At 41.5% G+C, this 27,932-nt stretch overlaps 1 protein-coding gene across 1 annotated transcript in view; it reads left to right on the top strand.

Moving 5' to 3' along the window:
* The first annotated feature begins 16,114 nt into the window (after positions 1-16,114).
* Positions 16,115-27,932, top strand: part of pmepa1 (prostate transmembrane protein, androgen induced 1) — a 40,152-nt gene continuing 28,334 nt past the window's right edge. The window contains exon 1 of the mRNA XM_080460714.1: positions 16,115-16,610. Within this exon, the coding sequence (XP_080316840.1) occupies positions 16,514-16,610 (97 nt within the window). The 5' untranslated portion in view covers positions 16,115-16,513. The remainder of the gene's footprint in view (positions 16,611-27,932) is intronic.

Genomic DNA, 27,932 nt, shown 5'->3' on the forward strand with positions numbered 1-27,932 from the left:
CAGCATTTCAAAGGCGTGTGATTACAGTTTTATCAGCTGATTCTCACACAGGAGGAATAATGGATGATGTTTTTGTAGTTGGTCTCCAGCCTCAAGGAGTCAGCCCAGACGCCGACTTGACATCCATTTGACCCCGTTCGGACTTGACTCTCCGTCTCTCGCCACCGTCGGGTGTTATGAAAGAAACTGTCACGCAGCACTGCTGACATGCTGGAGGATGTCTGGAGGCAAGGTCAATGCAAACCTCGGTGTTTAGACTGAGGATGTAACTGAGTATGATCTGCTTCCTGGTTTGTTGGTTTTTGTGTGATTTCTCCGCAGCCTCCCCGCCTCTCCCTCCCGACTCCCTCATCCTCTCCCTCTCTTTGTTTACAACACAATCTCTTCTCGACAGAGGACATTTTTAATAGTCTGCTGTGTCTAGCCTCAAACGGAGGTGGGGGAGAGAGGGGGTGGAGTGCAGACGGAGGGGAGAGTGAGGGAGGTAAAGGTGGGGGGGGGGGGGGGGGGGGCAGACAGAAAGACAGACAGAGGGTGAGATAATGAGATAGAAAAAGGATGAGAGAGGGAGAAGTGGATTTGTTATTCTTGCAGGGTGTTGCACAGACACAGACACAGACAGACATTACCTCACGGAGCTGCTGCAGCGAGAGGGTGACAGTGTGTGTGTGTGTGTGTGTGTGTGTGTGTGTGTGTGTGTGTGTGTGTGTGTGTGTGTGTGTGTGTGTGTGTGTGTGTGTGTGTGTGTGTGTGTGTGTGTGCAGCCAGGCGGGAACCTGTTTATAATATCCTGAAGCACACAGATTTTTCGTCAAATGTCAACCCTTTATCGCAGAGTTTATTCTCAGAGAACAGAAGCAGCAGAATGTTCCGGCTTATTTCAACACAACTTCCTATTTTTCACGGCTTCGTCCCGTTTCCTCTCTGTGCCGAACAATCTCAAATGTACCCTGTATTTTTCCTTATTTAAAAAAAAAAAAAAAAAGCAGACAAACCAAAAGTGACTCAATAATATGAAGAAAACCAAAGTTTGTGCTTGTATTAAATTATAAAGTTAGTGTGCGATGGATGAATGACGATGCATTTTTCACTTGAAAAGTTGTGTTAACAAGGTTTTAAAGTCTGTTTTGCATCCTGTGTTGATAAAGTTGCATCTTCTGCTCGCTCTTTATCTCAACTTCTCCATGAGTTACAGGGAACATTTATTCACACTGAGGCTGCAGAAGGTGAACAACTTAAACAACTATAATCTTCAAATACCAAGACTTCTTCTCGAGGTTATTATCTCTGTTTATTTATCTGAAAATGACTTTAGTTTCTGACTCAAACATGCGTGTGTGTGTGTGTGTGTGTGTGTGTGTGTGTGTGTGTGTGTGTGTGTGTGTGTGTGTGTGTGTGTGTGTGTGTGTGTGTGTGTGTGTGTGTGTGTGTGTGTGTCTCTTGCAGCACCTCAGATTCAAAGAGAGTTTTGGATCAAATTTAGACTCGTAACTTTCCTGTTTGAGGTTTTCTCTTCACCTGATGATTTCGACTCACATGGCTTCGGTTACATGCTGCCATCCTCAGATTGATCATCAACATACTCAACGACTCGAAGTCACACATTCATGTGCTCATGTGACCCCTCCCAACTAAAAAAACCCAGCATCATAGAAAACGCAATGAAAAGAAGCATCGCGAATAGAGACAATAGGACAATGATTTCACTTAATACTCAACTTTCTGTCATTTGCATTCTAATAACTGTTGCTTTGTTTGTTTAATTGGATGAGAAAAATAAGTCAGGAGCTGGGGAGCTGCGAAAATGTTCTTGATATCATAGAGAATTTCATACGCTTGTCAAAAGTTTTAATCTGGTTTATAAGATCAAACAGTTTGAAGATGTGGTTTATATTTCACCCCGTCTGGAGGAGCAGCTGAGTCGACTCCACCTTTACGTAAGAACATACTCGACAGCGGTGGCGTTGTCTGTGTTTCCTCTCCCTCTGTGTGTTGTTGTGTCCCGTCTGCCTCCACTCACACCAGAGCACTGCTGTGTTGCGTCGGTCGGTCTGTCAGGTTGAGTCCATGTCCCTGTTTCACATGAATGCACTCCACACCGCTCTGTCCTCAGTCCTGTGTCACTTCTGCATTACAAAAAAAAAAAGAAGAGAATATAACATTGAAGAGATGAAACTCACAGAAATGTAAATATATATTCTATACGAGCCTCTTTTGAAAGCTTCCCAACACTCGTACGTGCAAATTTAGGATTACGGAGCAATTTAAAAAGTGTGACGGATGCACCTGATAAACCCTCGAGGTTATTCTGGGGACGAATTCAGATCCTCAAAGCGCCGTCTACCTTTGCCTCGTCCTCGTGACTGATAAACACTCGTGCACCTGCAGAGTCTTCATTCGTCTGCAGTGAAACAGGATCCGAGCCTGGATGGAGGGCACCTGCTCTTTAGCGTGGAGCGAATAAAAATGGAACAAAAAAAAAACCAGGCTGGAGCCCTTCAAGTCGCAGATGCTCGGGTGAAAGAAATAAGTGCGCGGACGCCTCGGAAAGTCGACAGAAATCATATTCCAATCAGACGTTCGCGTCAGCTTTGGTGGGTTTCTATTCAGAAGCCTACACGGGAAAAGCTTGTGGTCAAAAGTTCAAAGATTTTTAACTGGCTGTCGGTAGGAAATGGAATAAAAACCACATGTCAACGCCAGACGTGTCCACCCGGATTAAAACAGCTTTAATAGGTCTGCGTTTATGTTGTCTGACGGCTGCAGCTCACGCACTGCTGCCATTCCTCTCATTTCCAGATCCTCTTGTTCACAGTATGAAGTGGGTTATTTTTTTTTTTTTGAACATTGTGGTTAATGAAAAGCAAATGTTGTCTGGTAATGTGGAAAATAATTAGAATATATCAGTCTATTTATCATTTCCTTCCCACCTGGCATCCAGGAGACCGCAGTCATTATTCGCAGGGCAGCTTGAGGTCTGATCACCGAGACATGAAGATAATTTATTAGAAGAATGTGAATGTTGTTTTTCCACAAAGTGTCTCAGTGTGTAACATCGTCTGAGGTGAGGTATTAATTTGGACGCCAGCAAAACACAAGGGAAAAAATAATCCAATCAGCTTCACGTGTCACACTTCATATTCAGAAACTCTCACAGAAAATATTCGACTAGAATTTCGCCAGAGTACATATTGGTTAAGTGTAGCTGATGTATGGCACGCGTACGTTCAATCTGATACCTTCTTTTCAATTTGAAATATTTAAATCACAAAATCACATGTTAGTTGACGTTACATCAATTAGTGTGATGAAAACACTATAATCTGGAGGTTAGAGGAGGAAGATCCTCTATAATCTGGATGATAGTGGAGGAAGATGTTCTATAATCTGGACGTTAGAGGAAGGTGCTCTATAATCTGGATGTCATTGGAGGAAGATGCTCTATAATGTGGATGTTGAAGGAGGAAGATGCTCTATAATCTGGATGTTGAAGGAGGAAGGTGCTCTATAGTCTGGATTTATCTGAAGTTACCCCAGTGAGATGAAAACACTGTAATCTGGATGTTATTGCAACAAAATGACTGGATCAACTCCCAACATGCACATAGTAGCAGTAAAAGGCAGTTTGTGTGTTTATGCTACTTCATCTACTGGTGAATACAGGCTGATGCTAATGTTAGTAATAGTGGAACTTTTATTTTTAATTGGTTTCTACCTGTTAATCCCTAACAGTAAAACTTAATCTGTACCCTAATCTGTAGTGTGGTATTAACCCTCTACCCTAATCCTTAGAGTGGTATTAACCCTGTACCCTAATCTATAGTGTGGTATTAACCCTGAACCCTAATCCTGACAACCCATACATACATAACATTTTTCTTTTTTTCTGTTGTTTGAGCACGTTTGGTTCCTTTGCACGCACGCACGCACGCACGCACGCGCACACACACACACACACACACACACACACACACACACACACACACACACACACACACACACACACACACACACACACACACACACACACACACACACACACACACACACACACACATCTAAGAACACACAACACACAGTCGCGGGAGAGCGTGGTTGCTCAAGCTTGCCGTTTTTCGGTGCAGGGCTAAAGTCAGATTAGTGCTCGTCTGTCTGTCTGCTTTCATGGAGAAACACGTTTAATCCCTCTTTAATCCCACCTGCAACGGGATTGGCCGCCACCTAAGACTGTGACGGCTATTACCCAGAACACACACATCAGACACACACTGCTGCACACCTGGACTCAGACAAACAGAGGGAGTTTGTTGTTCGCCTTCGTCTTGGCGATTCTGCGTCTCTCCCTGCTTATCGAATTAAATTTAGGGAGAAGCGGAGAGGCAGGAGGACGAGTGGAACGAAATCTGTAAAGTGGGGGATGAGAAAGAAAACACTCACGAAGAGAGGTGCAGTGTGAGAAAAGACGGAACCCATCCATCCATCCATCCCTCATCTATCTATCTATCTATCTATCTATCTATCTATCTATCTATCTATCTATCTATCTATCTATCTATCTATCTATCTATCTATCTATCTATCTATCTATCTATCTATCTATCTATCTATCTGTCTATCTGTCTATCTATCCATCCATCAAGATAATCACAGGTCCTATTTTTCCAGGATACACTTTCCAGCCACTAGAGGTCAGCAGTACGGCGACGTGATGCCAGGTGAAATGCGCCATATGCCATTATTTGCGATATGATTTGTCATACAAATGGTGCTTTGTTCTTTCAAATAACTTTCAAATTCCAATAACAGTGCTGTTTCTCTCGCCCCTAAACTACATGATCTGTTAATGGGTTGTGTGTTTTTTGTTATTGTTTTTTTGTATCTCTGAGACCGTGCTTACACAACATTTCACAGCAAACGCATCGTTTTCATGTGACACCATGGAAGGAACTTTGTTCTGACTGTCTCCACTGAGCATGTGCAGAAGAACGAGTTATGTAAACGGACCACAAACATTTTGAAATTTAACTTGAAAACGTTGCTGTGAAAACGGGGCCTCAAACCAGATATTTTCCACTGTGAGGGTGGAGAGCGAATCACTACACCACTATGCCGCGAAGGCAGTAACATGAGAGGTAAAATAAGAAAGATGAACGTTTGCAAGAAAAACACCAAGAAGAAGCACAATGAAGAATGAGATTGTTAGGAAATGGAATGCAGCAGATTTCGTGTTATCAGATGCTTTTTTCCCGCTGCGACAAGCCGAAACATGCGAGTCTGTCACACTGTCATGGGATACGTGTACGAGAACAGAACCCTCATGAGAAGAAATCATCCTGCTGCAAACAAAGAATCCCACTCAGTTTTGACGTAAACATGAAATATGAACGAGTCCACGTAGTGAGAAATCTCGAAAAATCAACACACACCGAAATGATCCATTGAAATGAGAGTTTTAACATATTTAACTCATTTAATGAATCTGTCTCTGCAGGAAGCAAGCAGACAAAACCAGAGACCCTGCCGCTGGCTCACCGAAGTGGAATGCGGCCATTTGTAACGTTATCAGCTTTACCTTTGTGTCCATGTCAAAAAGTCCACAGTGGTAAAGGAGAGAAACCCTTTTTCTACTCATCGTTTTGAACAAATATTCTTAAACAAAAAAACATGGAGATGGAAACTACACAGATTCTTCCACTTTGAGAGGAAATCTAATCGATCACAAAAAGGTGAAAATATTGTAAAAAGTCCCTACTGGACAGATTCGATACAAACATCATCTAACATTCAACAGTAAACTTTATGAAAACAAGAGATTTTTAAGAGTTTTTATTTGTCAATTTACAAGAGAAATGAAAAAAAAAATGAAAAAACCAAACAAAACCCAAAACAATACCAATTCTAAAAAAGTCCAATCAAATCCCACAAATGCTGCTGCTGCACTTGAACACCACGGCCCTAGTATATAGTTTTTCCATTGTTAACTTTTATAGTGTATTGTGTAATAATTTCATTACAAAAACAAACAACAGCACCCACTAGAGGCCCAACGTGAAAACTACATTGTTTTTGCCATTTCCGTGGAAACGAACATCCTTCCTGAAAGGAAAACACAAAAACGTTGCCTTCTCACCTGAAGTGTTGGCGTGTAAATAAAGTACTTTTTGGAAAAGTCTCACTTAAACCATTTTAACATCCTGTTGTTTTTAAGAAAGTTTCTGGAGCAAAATACAATGAAAAGTCCAAAAAGCATGCTGGGTTTTTTTCTCCTGCTTTCATTTCCTCTATTTAATATGAAACATTTTCAGAAAATTTCTCTTTTGTCAATTCTTTATTTTTCCTTCTGCTTTTATCACAAAGTGCAAAATATACATGGATCATTTACTGTTTCAGTCCTATTTTTACATCATACACAACAACATGCACATATTGTGCCAGCGAGCAGTCAGCCCATTATTATTCTCACTCTCTTGTGACTCTTGTGATGTGCTTTCTAAGAAATGCTTATTTATGAAGAAAATAATGAAATGTTTGTTGCCAGCCTGGTGACGAGTTGGAGGGAAGTCGGTTCAACTTGTTTTCCTGATGAATTAAGTGACGACGTGATAAGAACGGTTCCCTCTGCAGGGGGCCTCGTCACTGGGATCTGCAACCGGGGATGTGTGTGGGTTTCAGCACAATGTTGAGCCCCGGAGGATTGTTTTCACGTTGCTATTTTCAGTGGAAAAGATATTGAAAAAAAAAATAAACAAAAAAAGTCGGCAGCTCTGTACTCGACCTGCTCAGCACCAAACAACAGAAAATAAATGAGATAAGCGACTGGATGGTGAGTTCAGGGACACGTTGTGTGATGAAAAGTTCACTTCAGAAGTGGAAAAGGCAGGAAATTACAAAAGTATAATTAATTTGCAATTTTATCAATTTATTTAAGTTTAATTCTCTACATGCAGGCTTTTTAGTCATCATTACAAATCTATTTGGGTATTTTTTGCATCTCAATAAGATGGTACAATGGTACAAACTCTGGTTTCCTTTAGGATTCTGCGTTGAGTTTTTCTACAGGTCATCTCACAGACAGTTTATAAATTTTCAAGTGAAAACGCAGCATTTATGCAGAAAAGTTTCTTCACATTTTGCAGTTTTCATGTTGGGTCACTAGTGGGTGCTGTTGTTTGTTTTGGTGACGAAACCGGACAGAACAATACGCAAATAAACATTAATAATAACAGGAGTTCACTGACATTCTTGTGGACAGACGACCCAGTTGGATTGTTACTACGGTGACTGTCAAAATAAAAGTCCCAGGAGAATATGGACTGGGAGTCATGACACCACATTGTGCCTATTGTCCTGCTACTGAGCATGTGCAGAAGAACTATTTACTTATTATGTGGTGCACATGCGTAGCAGCAGCGTTTCTGCCGTCAATATGGAGAATGAGGATTTTGGTGTGTTTTCAGAAAGTTCCACTTTGGGAGCCGTTCTCAAAAAGTTGCATTGCCAGTGACTCCGAGCACTGACACCACAAATGCAACAAAAATCTTGCGTTTTCACTTTCTGGCTTCCGCTTTCCTCCTTTTCTCCTCTTGCCTGTTGTACTTGTTGCTCGCTGGCGATTGATTGACACTGGGGGTTTGATCCGTGTGTCTTTTGTCTCTTCAGGGGCAACGGGGGATAAAAACACTGCAGGCAAATAAATAAATAAAATCTCAGAGCTTCAATTCATGCTTAAGGTAGAAAACACAGCAACTTAAAACACCAATCAATAAATAGATGAAAACAGCAAGATAATGAAAACATGCATTTAAAAACAAAGAAACGTCAGAGCAGACGGTGTCACACCCCGTGTCTGGATGTTGGTTCATGTGGTGATGAACTGGAGCCAAACGTTTCCCTCGACCAGTAACCTGGCAACACCACCGGGGATCAGTTAGAGACAGATACTTTTACTGCTACTTTATTGATACTCTTTCTACTTTTACTGCTACTTTATTGACACGTTTCCACTTTTACTGGTACTTAATTGTTACTTTATCAATATATTGGTACTTTATTGATGCTTTTTAACTATTATTGTTTATATCATGCTTACATGTTATTATTACATTATCATTAGTCTCTCTCTCTCTCTCTCTCTCTCTCTCTCTCTCTCTCTCTATCTATCTATCTATCTATCTATCTATCTATCTATCTATCTATCTGTATTTGCTTCGGAGTGGCAGTATGGAGGACATACTAGCAACACAACATTTCCTCCATAGTACTCTAACTTATCGAGTACTATCGGCCGGTGCTACTGAATCTCTTCTTGTTGATTCCAAACCTTTTGAAACTGAGGACATTATTCAGGTTTGTTCTATCATGTCGTGATCGTCTGTGGCGTTTGAGTGGCGTTCTGAAATGTCCTTTCCCTCAAAAACAATTGTATTCTCTTTGTAAGAAACCACATTCATGACAGGATGAAGCCTTTGCTCTTTTATTGGTCTTCGCCATGTGCAGCGAGGGTTTAGCAATCTGCCTCAAGACGCCATTATACTCACAGAGAAAGAGAAATGTCTTATAATTTGTACTTCTTTGGATTACCATGACCTCCCGCCTCATGGCTTCCATGTAACACCTCTGCTTTGTGCAGGCTGCAGTTACTTCTCAACGTACAACTGCGTGGTTCTGATGTCTCACACTAAAAAAAACAAAACAACAAGCTGTGCCACTATGAGCCAAACTCAAGGATCTATTACTCAAACTGACCTTGGTGGATTGTGTTTCATCTTCTCACCAGATCCTGAAAACACGGACTCCCCCTCTTCCCCACTTTTCACTACAGTGCCATTTTCTGTCTGAGCCTCAGAAAAGACGGTGATAAATTGATGGGCTCGCTCTCAGACGGAGTCAGGCGGGCAGAGAAAGAGCAAGTCCTCAACCCGATGATTCACCCACTTCAGTCTTCAAAGGAAGAGAAGTGAGAAAGAGGCAGAGACACAATGGATGACCACACCTGGTTGTCCATTCGGGTGACTCAGACCTCCTCAGACGGTAAATTGACTCATTGCCAGTTTGATTATCAGCCTCATGCCGGAGCCAAACCCCTCGGCAGACAACAGCGACGGATTGAGACGCTCTTTGTCTCTGGTCTTACGTTACGCGGATAAAGAGGCGACGGCCACAGAGGCTCTGACTGCTCCAGTCCGTCTGAAAGGACATTGTTGTCTTTTATTAATGGGACAGACATCAGGACGTGATGTAGTGGTGCTTCATCAAGGGGAGGAGGATTATAAAAGAAATGGAAAACATTGATATTCTACTAGATCTACTTAGAAAATATTAGGCAACGTTTTGCAAAATATATTTATGATGATCAAGTCAGATTCTTCTTTGTTTAAGGGGGTCATATCATGCAAAATTCACTTCCTAAAGGTTTTCTAACAGTACTAATCGTCCCCATACCTGGACTGACACCCCAGAAGTGAAGACAGTCTGTCCTCTCTCTCCCTGGCTTGTTTCAGGTTTTAAAAAGTGTGTTGCTCCAACCAGCCAATCAGAACTCAAACCCTATATAGTGTCATCGGGGGTTTAGCCAATCCCAATCAAGGTAGGCCCTCCCTTTGACTCCTCCCACAATTAGGCAGCTCTGCTCTGGCACATGGCACCACGAGAGGAAGTACTTCCTCCTCTTCCCAAGATGGGCATGTGTGGGCGGAGCCAGTCCAGCTCACACAGACACAGCAGATTGTGAATGCAGCTCCTATGATCCAATATTCAAATGAGGAAAATCAAGGAGGAGCTAGAAACTGTGAATACTGAAGGTTTCTGGACCGACCAGACCAGGAGGAGGAGGAGAAAAGATGGATGATATGACGGCTTTAAACAACTTTTTTTTTTCTTTTTTTTTACATGAAAAAAAAAATCCTAGTCAAGTGAGCTTAGTGGGAACGCTGATGGCGTATGGGTACTGTAGTATTTTGTGTTTTCAAATACAATAAAGATAAGATTGTTGGTTTTTTATGTGGATGAATTTCAAAACATTGGCTCACATTACTTAGATTATTTGTGTCCCCTCCCAAAAACAAAAGAAATCACAGAGTCTTGTGATTTCAACAAATATTTTTGACTTCAATAGGGTGTGTCTTTGTGTGGAGACATTAACTTTATTTTTAATCTTTATTTCACAGATTCAATTAAGGTAAATTTACTCCTCCTCAGATTTATCTTTATCTTTAAAGATTTATCTTAGTTATATTCAGTTGTTTATACCAATGTCTTTAGTATATGAGATAGCATATCACCCAACTATAGATAGATAAAACTGTGAAATATAATACAGATACCACAAAATCAAAATCCTCAAAATAAGTGAAATCATAATAGTAATACATACATCAACATCAAACAATTTAAATAAACACAGTTTGCACATTATAACGCCACATTTCCACTATGAAATTCTTATATACAACAAAATAATAATAATAATAATATAACAAAATTACTATATGAAAGACAACTGATCTGGTATTATCATTTGCAGTAACATCAATTGGACATTGATTAACTTCCAAAACAATGTAAGTTTTTCCATTTCAAGAGTTAAAAGTAATAATTACTTTTAATATAATTATATTGAAGGTGATTTTTTTCAGAAATCAAATTTAATTAAATTGTAATAACCCATTATGCCATCCCTTTAAAGGAATATAGGAGCTACTTACTGTCTTTCTTCTTTTTTTCATTTCAATATTGAAAACAATGTTTCATGTATAATTTATTAACTGGTCAATAGAAAACATCCTCTTTGACTGAACCTTTCAGGCTTTCTGATGGTGACCAGCAGGGGGCAGTGAAAGCCCAAACACATTGTGGTTGATGTGTATTTTCGGGCAGACTTGGTTCCCTGGAAGCTCCAATTTATAGTCGCTTAAATAACAATAATATCCAAAAATGTGACCCGCACTAAGAAGTCTGTCTCAAAACAGTTGAAACCAGTCAAATAGACTCAGTTATTGGTTTTGGAAGACATTTTGTGAATGTCTTGTCCTTTTACCAAAAGTACTCTGTTACTCAACTGGTTCCACACAAAAGAGAAAACCTGAAAGCACCATTATTTTGATTTTACCAGGTAGGTCAATCGAGAACCAGTTCTCACTTACAATGACTTGCTGGCCAAATTCAAACGTACGCATAATTGAACAGTGTCACACGATCCAAAAATAAATATTTACTGTTTTCACAGTATATGTCAAGAAACAAATCCATAAGAGCTAAAGGCGAGCGCAGTGATCCTTCATTATTGGTTTTTTTATGGAATGAATGGAGAAAGTTTGAAGGTGACTTGCAGCAGAAAATTGAAAAAAGAAGCGACCAAATGAGGTACGAACTTTGGGATTGACCGGACTGATGAATCTACTAGACCAGAGGTCAACCTGCAGCTCTGCAGCCACATGTGGCTCCTCAGCTCCTCTGCAGCGGCTCCAAGAAGCTTCAGGAATGGGTCCAAAATGGTCTAATCTCCAGGATAAAAGCAGCTAAAAAAGGGAAAACAGCTCAAATATCCAGAATAGCTTCAATTGCTAATCATTGATAGAATAAATTAAATCACGCTTTAAAAAATTTGAGAAATCAGTCAAACTAAAATGATTAAAATGGCTGGAACACTTTTTTGGGGAGGAAAATAAATAAATGGGAAAAAAGGAAAGGAAGTGGAAAAGTTAAGAAAAGCTGCTACTTCAGCTAAAACTGCTTTAAACATCAGGAAACACAGAACCACCATAAATAGCTAAAATACATGAAATGGTAAAAGTGGGAAAATCCATGAACAAGAAAAATCCTCAAAAATAACCCAAACACCCACAAAATGTAATAAAGTATGTCTAATTTGTACCAGTGATGCCTGATGAATACAACCTGTTTTTGTATGTGTCGCGTTTTGTTTTCCTCATTGCAGATATTTAACATGTTTAACGGCTCCAGACAAATTTTATTTGGTGGGAAAAAAGGTGAAAACTGAGGATTTGTTTGAGCAAAGAAAAGCAATCCCGGATGTGACTGTGGGAAACTTGATCTGAAGCTCAGCTGCTATCTGCTCATGTCGAATCCATCCTGGTCGCTCTGGATGACGATATGATCCACCTCCAGCTCAGCCTCCCGTCTTCTCCACCGCCTCCAAACCAAACATCTCCACTGTCTGCTAAACCTTCCTATTCATCATCCCTGCAAACCTCCGTCACACATCAGCTCTGACACTGGTCTCCACCCACTTCATCCTCTCCTACACATCTTCTCTACATGTTTTTGAGGACATTTTGTCATTTGGTTGAAGCGATTGAATCCAGTCTCTCCTGAATCTTCAGACAGCGTTTGTTTTCCAGAGCAGACATGCAGGAAAACCTTGTAATCTCCTTCTTTTCTTAACCGACGTCTCCCTTCACGCCCTCCCAGCGATGGATTTTGATTTTGATGAACTTGTTTCTGTCTACATGATTAGAGCTTGGGAGAGTCCAGCTGGGCAATAAAACGGCCTTAAGGTGCGGCGGGAAACTTCAGAAGACCTCATTAGAAAGTTGACTCAGATGAGACGAGCTGCTACAGTCGGGCCCCGTTGGTCCTCGGAGCCCGTCAATCACACTGCTGACGGAACGCTGTCTGGCCCCCAGAGGACACACACACACACACACACACACACACACACACACACACACACACACACACACACATCAAATCAAAATGGTCACAAACTGAAAGTTGGTCAGCCCTCGGGGGCCCCCTAGTGGCCTGGGGGCCTCAAGCAGCTGGCTTGTCTTGCCTGTTGACAAGCTCCGCCTCTGGCCCCGTTTACACGACAACGTTTCGAGGGAAAACAAATCGCTTTTGCGTTTTCATTTCAGAAAGCTTTTCTGAAAACGATGTCCGTAAACACGGCAGCTGCAGAAACGCTAAACACAACGTTTTGTTTTCATGTCGGGCCACTGGTGGGTGTGGCCATGGTGCATCTGCACTGTGGCAGTGTTTCCATCATCGTAGTATTTCTGCAGTCTGCACGGAGACAGAGCTCAAGCATTTTCAGAAAGTTGCATTGTACCCCGTTTACACAAGTAAGACTTTTTGCATTTTATTTTTTCTAATTGATGAGCACTTTTAAGTACAATTAGAAAATTTAAATTGATTTGTGAAGGTAATAGCAGGAGATTTGTAGGGTCGTTTTTACATTTTATTTTGTGATCTTGTCATATCTCTGTTGGACCAAAAAGCAAAACCATTTGTGACATGGGGTATTTGGGTGACTGGCCCGACCAACCGATTGCATTGGATAAATAATCAATCAAAAATATCTTGTTCATTTCGATAATTTGGGCTATTTCCCAAATTAATTGTTACCAACCTCCATATCTGGATGGTGTTTAATGCACTGTGATTTATTGGTATGGTTCAGGTCTCTGCAACCTTTATGGCCAAAAGAATCACTTTTGCGACTTTCCTATACTACAATTTTTAACTTTAAAAAAAATAAAGTGCCTGATGGTTCATGACAACAGAGGTAAAGACAAGTGTGAACAGGCACCAAAGTGCCCCAGAGGCTTTGTAGCGTGAACAGCATGCGTCACCAATGCTTTTCAGGACGGTACTGAATTCTGAGGCCTCGTCCACATGACAACACTGTTTCATGAAACCCACATTAAAATGACCCGCAAACAAATTCAAGAAGTGCATGTAAATAAACGCTTAGGAATTACTTTTGATGAAAATTTCAGTTGGAAGCCGCATATAAATTAACAAAACATCCTGGCATCATGTGTAAAATCAGATCCGTACTGAATCAAAATTCACTCAATTTATTCTATAACGCCCTCATTCTTCCATATGTGCATTATGGTGTGGAAATATGAGGAAATAATTATAAAACAAGTATTGATCTTAGTTTTTTACTTCAGAGGACTCTTGTGATTCAACAATTCCTGTTTGCCAAACCAAAGATGCTAAAAATACACGATATCGTCGACCTTAACACACTAGCTGTCATGTATAAGGCGCAAAATTATAATCTTCCACCTCATATCCAGAAGTATTCAAGCATAGAGCGAGTCGATACAGCCTCGGGGGTCACTGGGTTTTTTGTTAAAAATATGGCAAGAGCAAATAAAACAAGTAGATGTGTTTCCAAAGGAGGGTTTAGTTTTTGGAAGAACCTGGACGATAACTTAAAAGAATTGGATAATCTTAAAATATTTAATAGGCAGTTAAAGCTCACCACTTTTGAAAACTATCGAGGAAGGATGAGATTAAAAGTAACTGTGATCCTTAGAGGACAGTTTATGTTTGGTTTCTCTGGAATGGCAAAAAAAAAAGAAGCAAGTTTTTGTTGTTTTTGTTTCTGTTACTTCAACAGCAGAAGCTTTCTGTATATTATGTACAGCAGAGGTCTCAGACCCCGGTCCTGGAGGACCCCTGTCCTGCATGTTTAGTTCTCCCTGCTTCAGCATACCTGAATCTAATGATGATGTCATCACTTAGGTGGTGAAAAAGCCCAATAACAAGGTCCTCATTGCAATCAGCTGTGTTACATCTGGGAGAGAGCTACACCCTGCAGGAGAGGGGACCTGGAGGACCTGGAGGACCTGGAGGACTTGGAGGACCTGGAGGACTTGGAGGACCAGGGTTAGAGACCGCTGATGTACAGGGTTGGACAAAATATGTTCATCTTCAGCCCAAACCCTTCGGTCTTCCTGTTTATTTTTCTGCTTTTTCTTTGTTGCTGCATTTTGTATTTGGTTGACCAAAAAAACTACTACTACTACTACTACTAACCGCATCGTTTTTGTCAGGTCCTCCACACGGCGCAGCGTTTTCGGAGCCTGAAAACGTTTTTTGTTTTGAAAACGGGTTCCAGAGTGGAGACATTTGATGTGCAACGCTCAGCTTTGACATGTGGATGGGCAAGATGCACATTTGCTGAAAACAATGATGTCATCGCCCCGCCTCTCGACCCCACGACCCTCTCCGCAGCATCACTTAACAATGACAACAATGGCGGACGACCTGCTCCAGGGGGCGCTGCAGAAGATACTGACAATATTTGCTTCAATCAGGCCAGATATTCGAGTTGTTGATTTCTCCATTTTTGCCTCCTCTGTGTCTTCTTTTCCACTTTTGGTGTGTTTTTGTGGCAGTGTTACAGTGCCACCTATAGGCCTGGCATATGTACTAGAATAGAATAGAAAAGAGCTTCATTTATATTGCACCTTTCACAGACATGAGTCACAAGGTGCTTTACAGCACTAAAAACAGTAAAAAAAGAACCCACAGAAGCAAGAAAATCATCATTTTGTGTAGTTTCCATGCTGTTGCCTGGACACAGCTGTGTCCCGTGTGGACAGGAAACTTTTTAAGAACGACGGGGAGAAAACCGATTGTTTGTCTCGTGTGGACGGGGCCTCAGACGTCATCAATTTGCGCTGTGTTTTCGTTTAAGAGACTGCGCCGGTCTGAGTTGTATCGTCTTAAAAACTTTCCAAAGAGACTATGGGAAAGAACATGGACGTCCACACCGGGAAGTTTGCAGCAACACGGTGCCTCATAACTGAGCACCGGGTCATTTAGCGGAAATGACGCAGAAGTAGTAACTCAATCCCATCTCAAGTTGTTAGTCCAAAGCGCATGATACGAAGAAGTGTAAACAGTCTCAGGGCTCACCACAGGTAATCTGATAACCCGAAACGCATGTCAGCGGCGGATCTGAAGGGCCCGGTTCTGTTGGTGTGAAGCATTTTAATCTCTGAGATTATATTCACATCATTTGTGAGGATACTTTTCAACATATCAACACTTCAATGTGCACACAACATGCCAGCAGTGGGCGAAAACAGTTTTGAAACATGTTTCTAATGTTTGAACTCAGACATCACATCCATGTCAAATAAAAATGTTCTTTCTGTTACACATGTGATTTTTTTTCTTTTTCCCCTCTGATCTCCTTTGCGTCAGGCTGCGTTGGCAGACGTGTGATGCGCCTAAAGAGCCAGTGGAAATTGGAAATGAAAGAGAGAGAGAGAGAGCGAGAGAGAGAGAGAGGGGGTGGGGTGGGGGGTGGGGGGGGACAGGAGCAGACAGACTCCCCCCCCGGTAGTTTAGTCGCCGGTCACTCGGCGGAAAAGACGGATGCGTAAAAGCTGATTCCTGAAGGAAGGGATCGGACATCGAAACTAGCTGAAGTGCAGATCCAGATAGATAGATAGATAGATAGATAGATAGATAGATAGATAGATAGATAGATAGATAGATAGATAGATAGATAGATAGATAGATAGATAGAGGAGGAAGAAGAGCAGAAACAGACGGAGAGGAGGCTGCAGAGGGAGAGAGAGAGAGAGAGAGAGAGCGAGAGCGCAGAAAAAGGGAGGATTTTTTGGCTGATAGGGGGAGTTTGCTGCGCTTTTCCTCGCTCTCCTCTCCTCCTTCCTCCTCCTCGACTCCTGCGTGTTTTCCTTTCCTTGCGGGAGCCTTTATGTCTGATTCTGGGAGACTTTAGATGTTGAACTTGATGGGTGTTTTAAACGCCACCGCCGCCAATGTCTCCTGTACTTGTAACTGCAAGCGCTACACGTCCCTCCAGACCATGGAAATCAGTGAGTAACTTTGCATTTAATGTCTTTTCTCTGTGTCTCCGTGTGTTTTTTATCACTCAACGTTCATGTTTCCCACCTTGAAATCGTGTTGGTGGAGCTCGTGCTGCTCCGCGGGGACAAAATGCAGAGAGAGAGAAAACCTTTTTTTTTTTTATTTCTATTCCAACTTCACACTCCAGGGCTTGTTTGTCGGGTTTTTGTCTTCGTGTGACACTTATGAAGCTTCTGACCTCACGGAACGACTCGGTTGATGTTACTTTCTGGCGCTACGTTACAGTTACTTTGTGGCATTTTGGAGGAAAACGCGTCTCTGCGCTTTGATTTTGAACTTGAACGTTTCTCATCTGCCCTGACCGGGTTGAAATCCCGAGCCCTCCTCTCGGTTTAGTGAAATTCCACGACCCCCAGGCTGGTTTTCTCGCCTTTCAATGTGACCTGAAGTCATTCTAGGGTTGATTTGTCTGTCTGGGGAGCCGCGGAGCCGCGGAGCCGCTGCGGGCTGCGCTCGGCTCAACTTTACGCTCGGCTCCGGCGGATTGAAGAAGTGAAGCTGAGAAACGGCGAAAAGCAGCGTGAAAGTGTTCGGACGGTTACCGGGGAGGGCACCGGGAGCTGGGCACGGGAGGAAACGGTGGGTCTGCTCGGTGGAAACCGGAGGAGGAAGAGGAGGAGAAGGAAGAGGAAGAAGGGGGGGGGGGGTTTCGTAATTCGAGCAAAGCCAGACGTCTGTCTGCACGGGTGTGTGTGTGTGTGTGTGTGTGTGTGTGTGTGTGTGTGTGTGTGTGTGTGTCCAAACTGTTTCCATAAGGCCCACACATTGTAAGATTATGTCCTGGAATATTTGCGACAAACATTCGAGTCGATGACGTCATAGTATAACAGTGCTCTTTCTCTTGCCCCAAACTGATGCCAGCTGGGGTTTTTTTGTCTGTTTTTTTTATTTTATTTTATTTTTTTGTCCATCTCATGTGACTCAGCATTTGTTGGCTATATTGAACAGTTAATACCTTCTAAGGCTCAGAAGTGGAAACCTTTCATTATAGACATATAATTGCGCAAGCTGTGAAACACGCTCACGATATTTGATCATTTCCACAGAAAAGAGATGCTGTATGCTGATATGTTGTAATTCTGTTTCTCACACCAAGGGCACTTTTTCATGACATCAGTGAAAATGTTTAACACCTGCAACATACAGGATGTGAAAGCAGGATGTTCAAACTCTTCTCAGAAGTGAAAGATACAGTTTAAAGAAATACGTCGTGTAACATTTGGTCAGTTTAAAACAAATATGATAATGTAGAACTCTCATTCACTGGTTTGGATATCCTTCATATAACCTTACAGCTCCATTTCTTTCTCTCACTAACACCTCGGAGCAGGATTTTCTTAAAAGTGAAGTCATGTTAAATTTGCAGTAAACAATCATTTTCATTACAGATGGATGATTCTGTCTGTTTTATCTGGTATTTCTCATAACTTTGATTCATTTTTAACAGACAGGTGAGGTGTTGTAGCAGTTCAGTATTTCAAATTATTATTATTGCTTTTTTGCTTTTCTTTTTTTCAAAGTCAAAATCTACTGCTTCAATGATGAAAAATTCAATATCACAACAATTTCTCTTGGATTCGACTTCTTCTGAGTCACAAAGCTCAGAGTTTTGAAAAAAATAAAAAATTTAAAAAAAAAAGCAATTTGAATGAGTTAACAGATCAGAGTCCCGGCTTCATATCTGTGAGGATGTTCTGCCATCGTCTGTGCAAATCAATTTACAAGTCATCTAATTATCAATTAATATGACGGTTTTGAATGTCTTCATCATAAACTAACACAAAATAGTCCAAAAAACAAAAAGCAAAACAGGACATAATCTTTTTATGGCCTGACCCAAAAGCTCAAGCCTCAGAGATTAATCCAAAATAGAGTTCAGATGATGACGCGACTCGCCGCCTCTTGAAAACTCCCGATGCTCTTTGAAAACCAATTTGTTACAGACTTAAAAAAAGAAGCGTGATTCAACGACTCCATAGTCTTTCCTTCACCCTCTATGAAAAAAAAAAAAAAATCAATTCCTATTTCATCTGTGTATTTTCTTGGATGGTGCAGGAGATATTCTGACAAGAGTTTTCATGGCTTTCCAGCTTTAAATTTGGAAGCACAGATAATTGAGAAGCCAGTGAGTAATGCGTTTGCCTAATCATGTGTAGGAAGGGTTCATGCTGGTGTCGTCAGTCCTTTATTTTCCATACTGCCTTCGCGGCTTCACACGCCTTTCCAAGCAGATGCTCTTTGAGTGCTGCCAAACCAATTTAAATGGGAGTAATGACTGAAGATTTGCTGCCTCAATCAAGCCACATATGCACTGAAGAAGTCGGGGGCAAAAAAGTAGTTTAATAGAGTGATTGTAACAATAATGAGTGTTGTGGCAGAGCATGCAGGAGAAGTGATACCACTCGCTGCAGATGTTTTACTGCAGCTGCTTGACGAACTAATGGATTTATTTTACTGATGTTCAATAGGCTGATTGTTCAACTGTTTTGCACTTTTTTTCCTGAGGAGAACAAAGATTTCTGCACAATCATTTCCACTTAGTTGCAAACTACTGGAAGCCACTGGAAGAGTGAAATGAACTTGTTTTATGTAAATCAGAAATGACTGGACTGTACACTGCCACATGTGCACATGATACATACAGCCTGGATGGATGGCTGAATGAATGGATGGATGGATGGATGGATGGCTAGAAAGTTGGATAGATGGATGGATGATTGATGGATGGATGGATGGATGGATGGATGGATGATATATTTATAGATGGCTGCATGGATGGATGGATGGATGGATATATGGACAGCTAGAAAGTTGTGCAATAGATGGATGGATGTATGGATGGAGGCAAGACAGATTGATGGATGGATGATTGCTGAATCCTTGGAATGATGAAATAACAAGGAATTATGACTGCATGCCTGGATGGCTGAATAAATGGTTGAATGGCTTAATTTCAAAACAAACGTTAAAACAAATGTTCCAAAGACAAACATAAAGGGAAGGTGTGAATGGATGAATTGATGGTTGGCTGGATGGTACTCACAGTTTTACTGGACCTGAATCATTTCGTCAAACATGAAGTATTTAGTAAGATTTCACATTGTTGTTCCGACGTTTCTTATTAGATCTTAATCATCTCATCACTTCTAGTTATTTTAATACACACACATTTTTGCATCTTAAATCAAACAACCGGATTTTATTCTTTTTTCGTTTCAAGCTTTTCTTTGTGAGTCACATTGAAATACACTAAAATACCATGTAACTAATAATGTAATATTATCGATGGCCACGTATTGCAAGTGTTCCGTGTAGCAGAGATGACTGCCTGGACTTGTAAGAGAAAGAAGAGATAAGAATGCACACACACACACACACACACACACACACACACACACACACACACACACACACACACACACACACACACACACACACACACACACACACACACACACACACACACACACACACACACACACACACACACACACACACACACACACACATACACACACACACACACAATTCCTCTGTCTGAAAACAGACTTGATGTTTAGTCTGGAAGACAGAAGGAGGGAAACAGCGAGACCAAAGAGGGAAGCGGAGACGAGAGGAGGGAGGAAGAAAAATATGTCAAAACTTTGGAGAAAGCGAACAAGGTGTCAGGAGGAAGAGAAGGAGAGGCATGGCAGCAAAAAACACCAGAGTTTCTGCAGAATTGAAGATTGTGTGGGAGTTGACAGACTGAAACTAATGATGCGTTGTCCTTTATTAAAAAAAAAACAAAACAAGATTACGTCTCAGCTGTGCTGGGCAGTCTGCACTGGAGTGTGACAGGAGAGATGAAAGACGCTGGAGAACAAAGTAAAAAACAGGATAATCCTCAAGTTGTGATCAAAGGACGATGTAGACGTGATAAGAAGAGAAGGGGTTTCTCTTGGTTTTTCTTTTCTTTTCTTTTTTTCCTACAAAGATCTTAAAAATAGATCTGGCAGGCAAATTGTTTCTCAATGGAAACATCTGTATTCCTTTATTCATGGTCTGTTTCACTTGTACCGTACTCAAAGCTCTTTGTGTGTCTGAAACAAGCCAATCAAAGCAACGAAAGAGTTTAAAATGTTAGCGGCATCAATGGCTTGTAATTTGACACCAGCCTCAGCACCTTCCCGTGCTTCGTTTATCGGTTTACCTTTTCAGTATGACCTCGAGTCTCGTCCGGAAACATGCAATGTACAAGTTAATTGCACAACTTGTGTGATCTGCATGGCCAATTGCAACACCAGGAGCGTGTAATTTGACATCAGCTTCGTCATCTCTACAGCTGTTTGTTTGCATGAGACAGTGAGATATAAGATGTTTCAAACCTTTGCGAACTTCATTCAAAGTTCATTCACTTAACCTCGTTTTTTAGAAGCTGCATTAAAGGCTTAGTTCCTCCACCGACATGCTTCATGTAGTACCTCTTATGTCGTTTGCATGTTTCAGAGGTATAATTGACAATAAAACATCGGCTCCAGTTACAAAAATTTAAATATCAGATTGTGCACATCTGTAATTGTAATCGAAATCTGCCAATAATTAGAAGCGTCTCTCACAAGCACGCCAACAAAAGGCGATGGAAAAGTGAAATTAAACAGGTGCATGATGCTCCATTTGGCCGACGCACCAACTGCCAAAAACCAACTGCCCCCATTTCACCGAGCTTCAAACAACCACTTGTCAGACATTCGTGCCCCGTTAGAGCCACCTGGAAATAAGTGTGCCGATAAAGAAACACAGATGGCAAAAAAAAAATAAAAAATTGTGGCAAGCTTTTTTTTTAACCAGCAATGAAAGGCAGACAAGGTAACGGACGGCTAACAAGCCAATTATCTTAATAACACGGCCAATTTCTGACTGAATCGCTAGTAGACAAAACAGAGCACTTAAATAATGCAGCATCCCATCATTTTACCACATTGCAGCCAGATTTTAAGCCTTTGATTACAAAGAAATGAATAACTGAAGAGCGAAACTGACCGACTAAAGAAACAAAGAAAAAGCTAAACAGATCGTATAATGTAAGAACAATCACCTCGGTGTGGTTTATAGAGTAAAGACTCGACCAAAAACAGACTGTAAATACTTGTACAATATCATTTAGTGCAGGTTCAATTAAATATAATGTCTATTTTCAAGTCAAGAAGCTAAAAGAACCAAACTATTAAAAAGACACAGCGACTCAGCTGAGAGTTTTGACTGAATAAGGAAGACATGGAATCAGTCACGGGGAGGATCAAGTCCTCTCTCAGCTGACTTTAAAGTCTTCACATACTTCTATGTCCCTGATTCGAGATGAATTGATTTGAATTGAAACTTCCCAGACTTGTGAAAGGAGCCGCGAGCCCCTGACTCACTTCAGACTATCACTTCTCTTCCTCTACGGCTCTACTGCACATCCTTCCTTCATCTGGGTCTCACACGTTGTAATTGTAGGGTTTCATGTACCTGTTACACCCCTCTGGCATACGAGAGCGCACACACACACACACACACACACACACACACACACACACACACACACACACACACACACACACACACACACACACACACACACACACACACACACACACACACACACACACACACACACACAAAATGCAAAACCACATCTGTTCAGAGCAGCAGACATTGCTAGTCAAAGCACATGACATCAGCATTACTCACAGACTGCCGTGTGTTAGTGTGTGTGTGTTAGTGTGTATATGTGTGTGTGTGGTGGAGTCATTGCCGCTATCAGCTCGTACGAATCCTTTCTTACCGGCAGCTCGGGTCTTTCTCTGTACGTTTGCCGCTACATGTCTGGAGGTCCGAACATCAGCACGTCGGCAGTGGGCCTTAATGGCCGACATAAATGTTCCTACAACGCACGGCTGAGTGTGTGTGAGTTCAGCTGGAGGGTAGCGCTGTTTATTTTGGTTCTTGAATTCGAGGAAAGGAACCGCAGTGTTCCTGAGTGGGCAGGAGGTGACGGCGGTGTGGGCTTCGCGCTGAATTTGGCCAAAAGGCAAAGCGAACGCTCAGCCACATGATTGATTCTATTCTGAACCTCGAACATTTGCTCTTTAATGATTAACACAGGGATTCTTCCTCCTGACTTCAGTTTGATGACTCGTTTGTACTCAGTGCACATTTACCTTTTCTTACTCACCATTGGGCAGGGCCAGATGTGGAACCCAACTACTGATTGAACTTGGAGTTGGACAATTTATTGACTCAAGGTTGGGGTTGGAGTCTGATGATCGTCTTTTCTTTATTCTTTTTTAACTAATATGAAAATACCATTTATATTACCTTTGATAACTGATTCAGGTTTTGTTTAGGTTTCATTTAGGAAAGCTAGGGTTAGGTTTGAGCTCAAGTTGGATTGGTTGGATTAGCTCAGTGTGTTACGTTAGTTCAGTTTGCGTTCGTCTTCTAATCAATAAGGTTATTTAGTGTCTAGATAGGGAACCTCCATTTTTTTTAAAGTTAGCTCAGGTCTGGTTAAATAAGCTCAGTATTTCAGGTTCGGTTAGGCCTCGTTCACACTGCAGGGAAATGGGACCCAATTCAGATTTTATGCTCATAGTGGCTCAAATCCAACCTGTTTTGAAAGCTGCAGTTCTGATGTTTTTCACACCAGACCCGTGGTCCAAACATGTGTGGTACCAATTCTGATTCTGTCGCTCGTATTTAACAACCATTTGAAAATGGATCTTCACGTTGACCTGCGTTGCCAGATTTGGCAAGTATCCCCCTATTAGGGAGCCAAACTAGCTTACCTTTTAACTTTGTTTATTTGGTGCGTTTGTGTGTTTATGGCATGTTCTTTATTACACATATAATAGTTTAATTGTAGGATACCTCAGGCTTTGTGAGCTTGGGTTAGCTCGGTATGTCAATTAGCGGCTCGTCAGATTACGTAATAGTAGGTACTTGTTACCCAGTGCAGTTGGATTTCTCATAAATACTGGAGCTCTGAAGTATTAATTGCGTGCTTTTTCAATCCCGGGTTTGAGAAACGCACTTTTAAAAGTTTTTTTCTAAGTTTTCAAAACAAAAATATGAAGAACAACTGGGCATAAAACGGTATAATATACTGTCAATGCCATCAATATTCCTGAGCGTCTCTATGTCGCCTGTTAGGACTTCTTATCTCTACATCGGGATCATCTGCATACAGCTCTTACACAAAGGTTGTCAGAAGGGGCAAACGACACGTCTGTGTTTATCGCTTCACAAAAATATCAATCTGAAATGTGAAGATCATCCGTGTCGGTGTCATTGTGTCATTCGGTGACTGTCATGTGTCACTCTGTCACTTCCTGTTGAAGCTCCCATGAGACTCAGATGATGTTTATTTTAAGAGAAAACAGGAAAAGGATTTGCAGTTTGTGTTTGTGGTGCCAAGAAACTTTGTCTTTGCCTGAGAAAATATGCATAAAGTGCAAGAATAAATGATTACAGGAGCAAAAGTTGCAGGAAGTCACTGTAGCGTTTACATGCTCATAAATGTCACTTTGAGCCTCAGGATGTGGTGTTGGCAAATATTTATTTTCAAGATAGAAAAATCCAAATGTCACTCAAAATGTTGTGAGACAAACGAAGCACAGCATGAGCGAGTTTAGTAATAATGCAAAACATTAAGTTAATAAGAACCGACGTGTGCCGGCGACAAGCTGAGTCTGCCTTCGGATTGCACAAGCCCACACCAACTAGATTCAGGAGTTCGGTCGGTTTTGTCTTTTACTTTCTCACAAGCTCCGATTCCAGGGTGGTTTTCATTTTCTGGTCAAATCTTCTTTAATGACGACATCAGTTCTGACAGAAGTGATCAGATTGGTATGTGCAACAAATATGGAATTTGTTCTGTGTCTTTTAAAACTGCGACACCAAAGAAACAGAGCGTGATCAGGAAAAGACAATATCATGTTTTAAGAGCCTCTCGTATTGATCAGTTGTGCCGCCTCCTCAGACTTGAATGCATTCCGATCGGTTCAATCGAATTGGACAGAAGTACTGCAAACCTGATTGTTTAATTGAGTTACTTTGCTTCAAGGACTCATATAATCCAGCTGTTCACCTCCTCCTCCTGGTCTGGTCGGTCCAGAAACCTTCAGTATTCTAAGTTTCTAGCTCCTCCTTGATTTTCCTCATTTGAATATTGGATCATAGGAGCTGCATTCAGAATCTGCTGTGTCTGTGTGAGCTGGACTGGCTTCACCCACACATGCCCATCTTGGGAAGAGGAGGAAGTACTTCCTCTCGTGGTGCCATGTGCCAGAGCAGAGCTGCCTAATTGTGGGAGGAGTCAAAGGAAGGGTCTACTTTGATTGGTATTGGCTAAACCCCCGATGACACTATATAGGGTTTGATTTCTGATTGGCTGGTTGGAGCAATACACTTTTTAAAACCTGAAACAAGCCAGGGAGAGAGAGGACAGACGTCTGGACGTCATTCCAGCTATGGGGACGATTAGTACTGTTGGAGAACCAGCAGAAAGTGGATTTTACTTAATGAGACCTCCTTTAATTGTCCAGTTCTTTGACTGCTCGTGGAGTAAAAGTATGTTGTATAATTGAAAAAATGGGAAAAAGACAACAACTTTAATGTCGACAACACATTTTTATACACGTGTGTATTTAGAATCATGTGGCATTTTCCCTCATACCAGTAAATTCTCACCATGTTTTCCAACACAGCTTAAAGTTACGAGGGAGCGTTTTTCTTTTCTCTGCTTTTAACTTCTCAACGATTGCTTTTCTTTCTCTCGCTTTCCGCCTTCCTCTCTCTTTCGCTCTCACTCAGTGATTCATGGAAATTAAATGATTGAGTCTGTTCTGGCTGGCCTCCTAGACTTATTATGTAAACCTCTCTGTCTGGCTGTCTCAGTGTGAGCGTGAGCGTGAGCGTGTGTGTGTGTGTGTGTGTGTGTGTGTGTGTGTGTGTGCGTGCGCGTGCGTGCGTGCGTGCGTGCGTGCAGGCACGCACGTGTGAGCTTCCGTTTGTCTATTAATTTCCTCTGTGCCAGTGTGTGCTTCTGAGTGTGTACGTGTGGTCTTGTGATAGTCAGCTGAGGGAGGATTGATAAAGTTTCTATCAATAACATCTTTCCTCCATTTGGTTTCCTCGTGGTGGAGAAGGAGCTCAATTTGATGTGGATTTGGAGCCTGCTGCAATCTCATCCTGTTTCCTTTTTTATTAATATTGTTATTATTTTTTGGTCTGTGTGATTGACAGCTGGCATCGTCCCAAAAACACAAAACACTTTAATCGTTGTGTACGACGTACACAGTAATTTGTCTGGGATGTAGAAAGTCCTCTCAGCTGCTTCCTCTTTGTTTCCCCGGTTTGAGATGACACATGACATTGGAAGCTGCACGGCAGTAACCACAGTCCTATTTGAATAACTGGGTTTAATGCTTTTGCCGCAGGGCATGTCGACAGAAGTCTGACAAGTGATAACCTGCGTCCTCCCCTTCGTTCCTCGCCGATCCACTTCATCGCTGTTGATCTTAGCTGGAGCCGATTAATCGATCTGCCGACTGACGAGAAACTCACTTTAAATCAGTTTTATTTATAAAGCACCACGTCAAAGACAAACATTCCCACATGAGCGAGCACAGCAGACGGCGGAGAGGAGAGAGTTAGCAGGCAGAAAGGCTCCGAGGCGGCGGCGGCGTTTCGCTGCAGGAAGAATGACGGGACAAGGACGCACAGACGGAAAACTTCTGGTTGCAAAGCCGGAGGTCCTGGAGGAAGGTTCAGAGAGACGCCAGGGAGCAAAGGCTACAGGGGAGAGATGCGGTTTAGAGGTTTGCATTAATATATGAAGAGAAAAGGTGGGAAGCTCAGGCCCCGTTGCCATGGCAACGTTTTCAAAATGCAAAACTTTTAATGCGTTTAGGGTGTTTTATCTACTGTCTTATATACAATAAATGATACCACTCAAAATATTGATAATAAGGTCGTGTATTGCATTAAATGTGTTGCCTTTCGTCTGTTTTGAATACAAGATGATGATGATAATAAAAATAATAATAATAGTAATAATGATGATTATACATTTAATTTGTTTACAAAATACTCAAAGGCACTGTACATAGTCACATAGAGTCAAGATATACCAAATTTAAAAAATATATTTCGTCTTAATTTCCTGTTTCATTATTAAGAAGTTTTTCCACAATAATGGTGTCTCGGAGCCACTGAAAACACAACTCTACTGCACATGCTCACCATGGCTGTAGTAACTAGTGGTTCTGCACATGCTCAGTAGATGTCCAGTCCATATTCTCCTAGGACTTGGTACTTTTATTTTGACAGTCACCCTAATAACAATCCAACTTGGAAATTTGTCCACTAGAAAGTCCATGTTCTTGCATTATAGCGTATTGTTCTCTGCTGCATGTGTGTGTGGTTTCATCACAAAAACAAACAACACTATCCCCTAGTGGCCTGGCATGCTAACTACATCTTTTTCAGAAACCTCCCTGGAACAAAAACACAAAAATAATTCATTTAAACTTGAAACGGGCATCGGTGCGGTGCAGGTCTGCCAGATCTAAACTTTTAGTTGCTTCATGAGAAAACGGCTCAATATGAACCAGATGAATGGATCAACTACAGACTGAAGCCAGAAAACATGAACAAATTACATTTATATCAGTTTGCTGGCATTTTCTCCTCTTTCTATAAGCTTTTGCCAGGCTGATATTTAGAAAGCAGTCTGACTAAGATCTATAAAACGAGTTGAATCTACATTCAATTTAAGCAAAGTATTGGTAAAGCATGTGAGCACTTTTCAGTTTCACTTCAGAGGCGCGCAGACATCCCGACAGACGTCTTTAACCGGCACTTAACTGCACCAAACCTGTTTCTGCAGCGCGTCTGCTTGTGTGGCGGAGCAAGTTCTTTCAAACCAAAGTGTAAACACACTTCACAACACGCAACGTCGATACGTTTCAAGACAGTTTAAACAAGCCGATTAAATAGTTTTAAGTTGCAGCTCTGCCTTTATTTTCTCTCAGCTTTCTTATTGCATCTTGTATGTCCTCTCAGCTGTTCTTTGTTTTCTGGTCTAGACAACGAAAGCAAACGTCACCCAGCGTTTTCTCATCATGCATATATGTAGATGCATGCGGCGGGTGCGTCTGGGGGTCAAGGTCATTGACACTCTGGCAAAGGGGGTTGTGTGTGTGAGAGTGTGTGTGTGTGTGTGTGTGTGTGTGTGTGTGTGCTCT

Source organism: Lipophrys pholis (assembly GCF_963383615.2).
Source record: "Lipophrys pholis genome assembly, chromosome: 4".
Lineage (NCBI taxonomy): Eukaryota > Metazoa > Chordata > Actinopteri > Blenniiformes > Blenniidae > Lipophrys > Lipophrys pholis.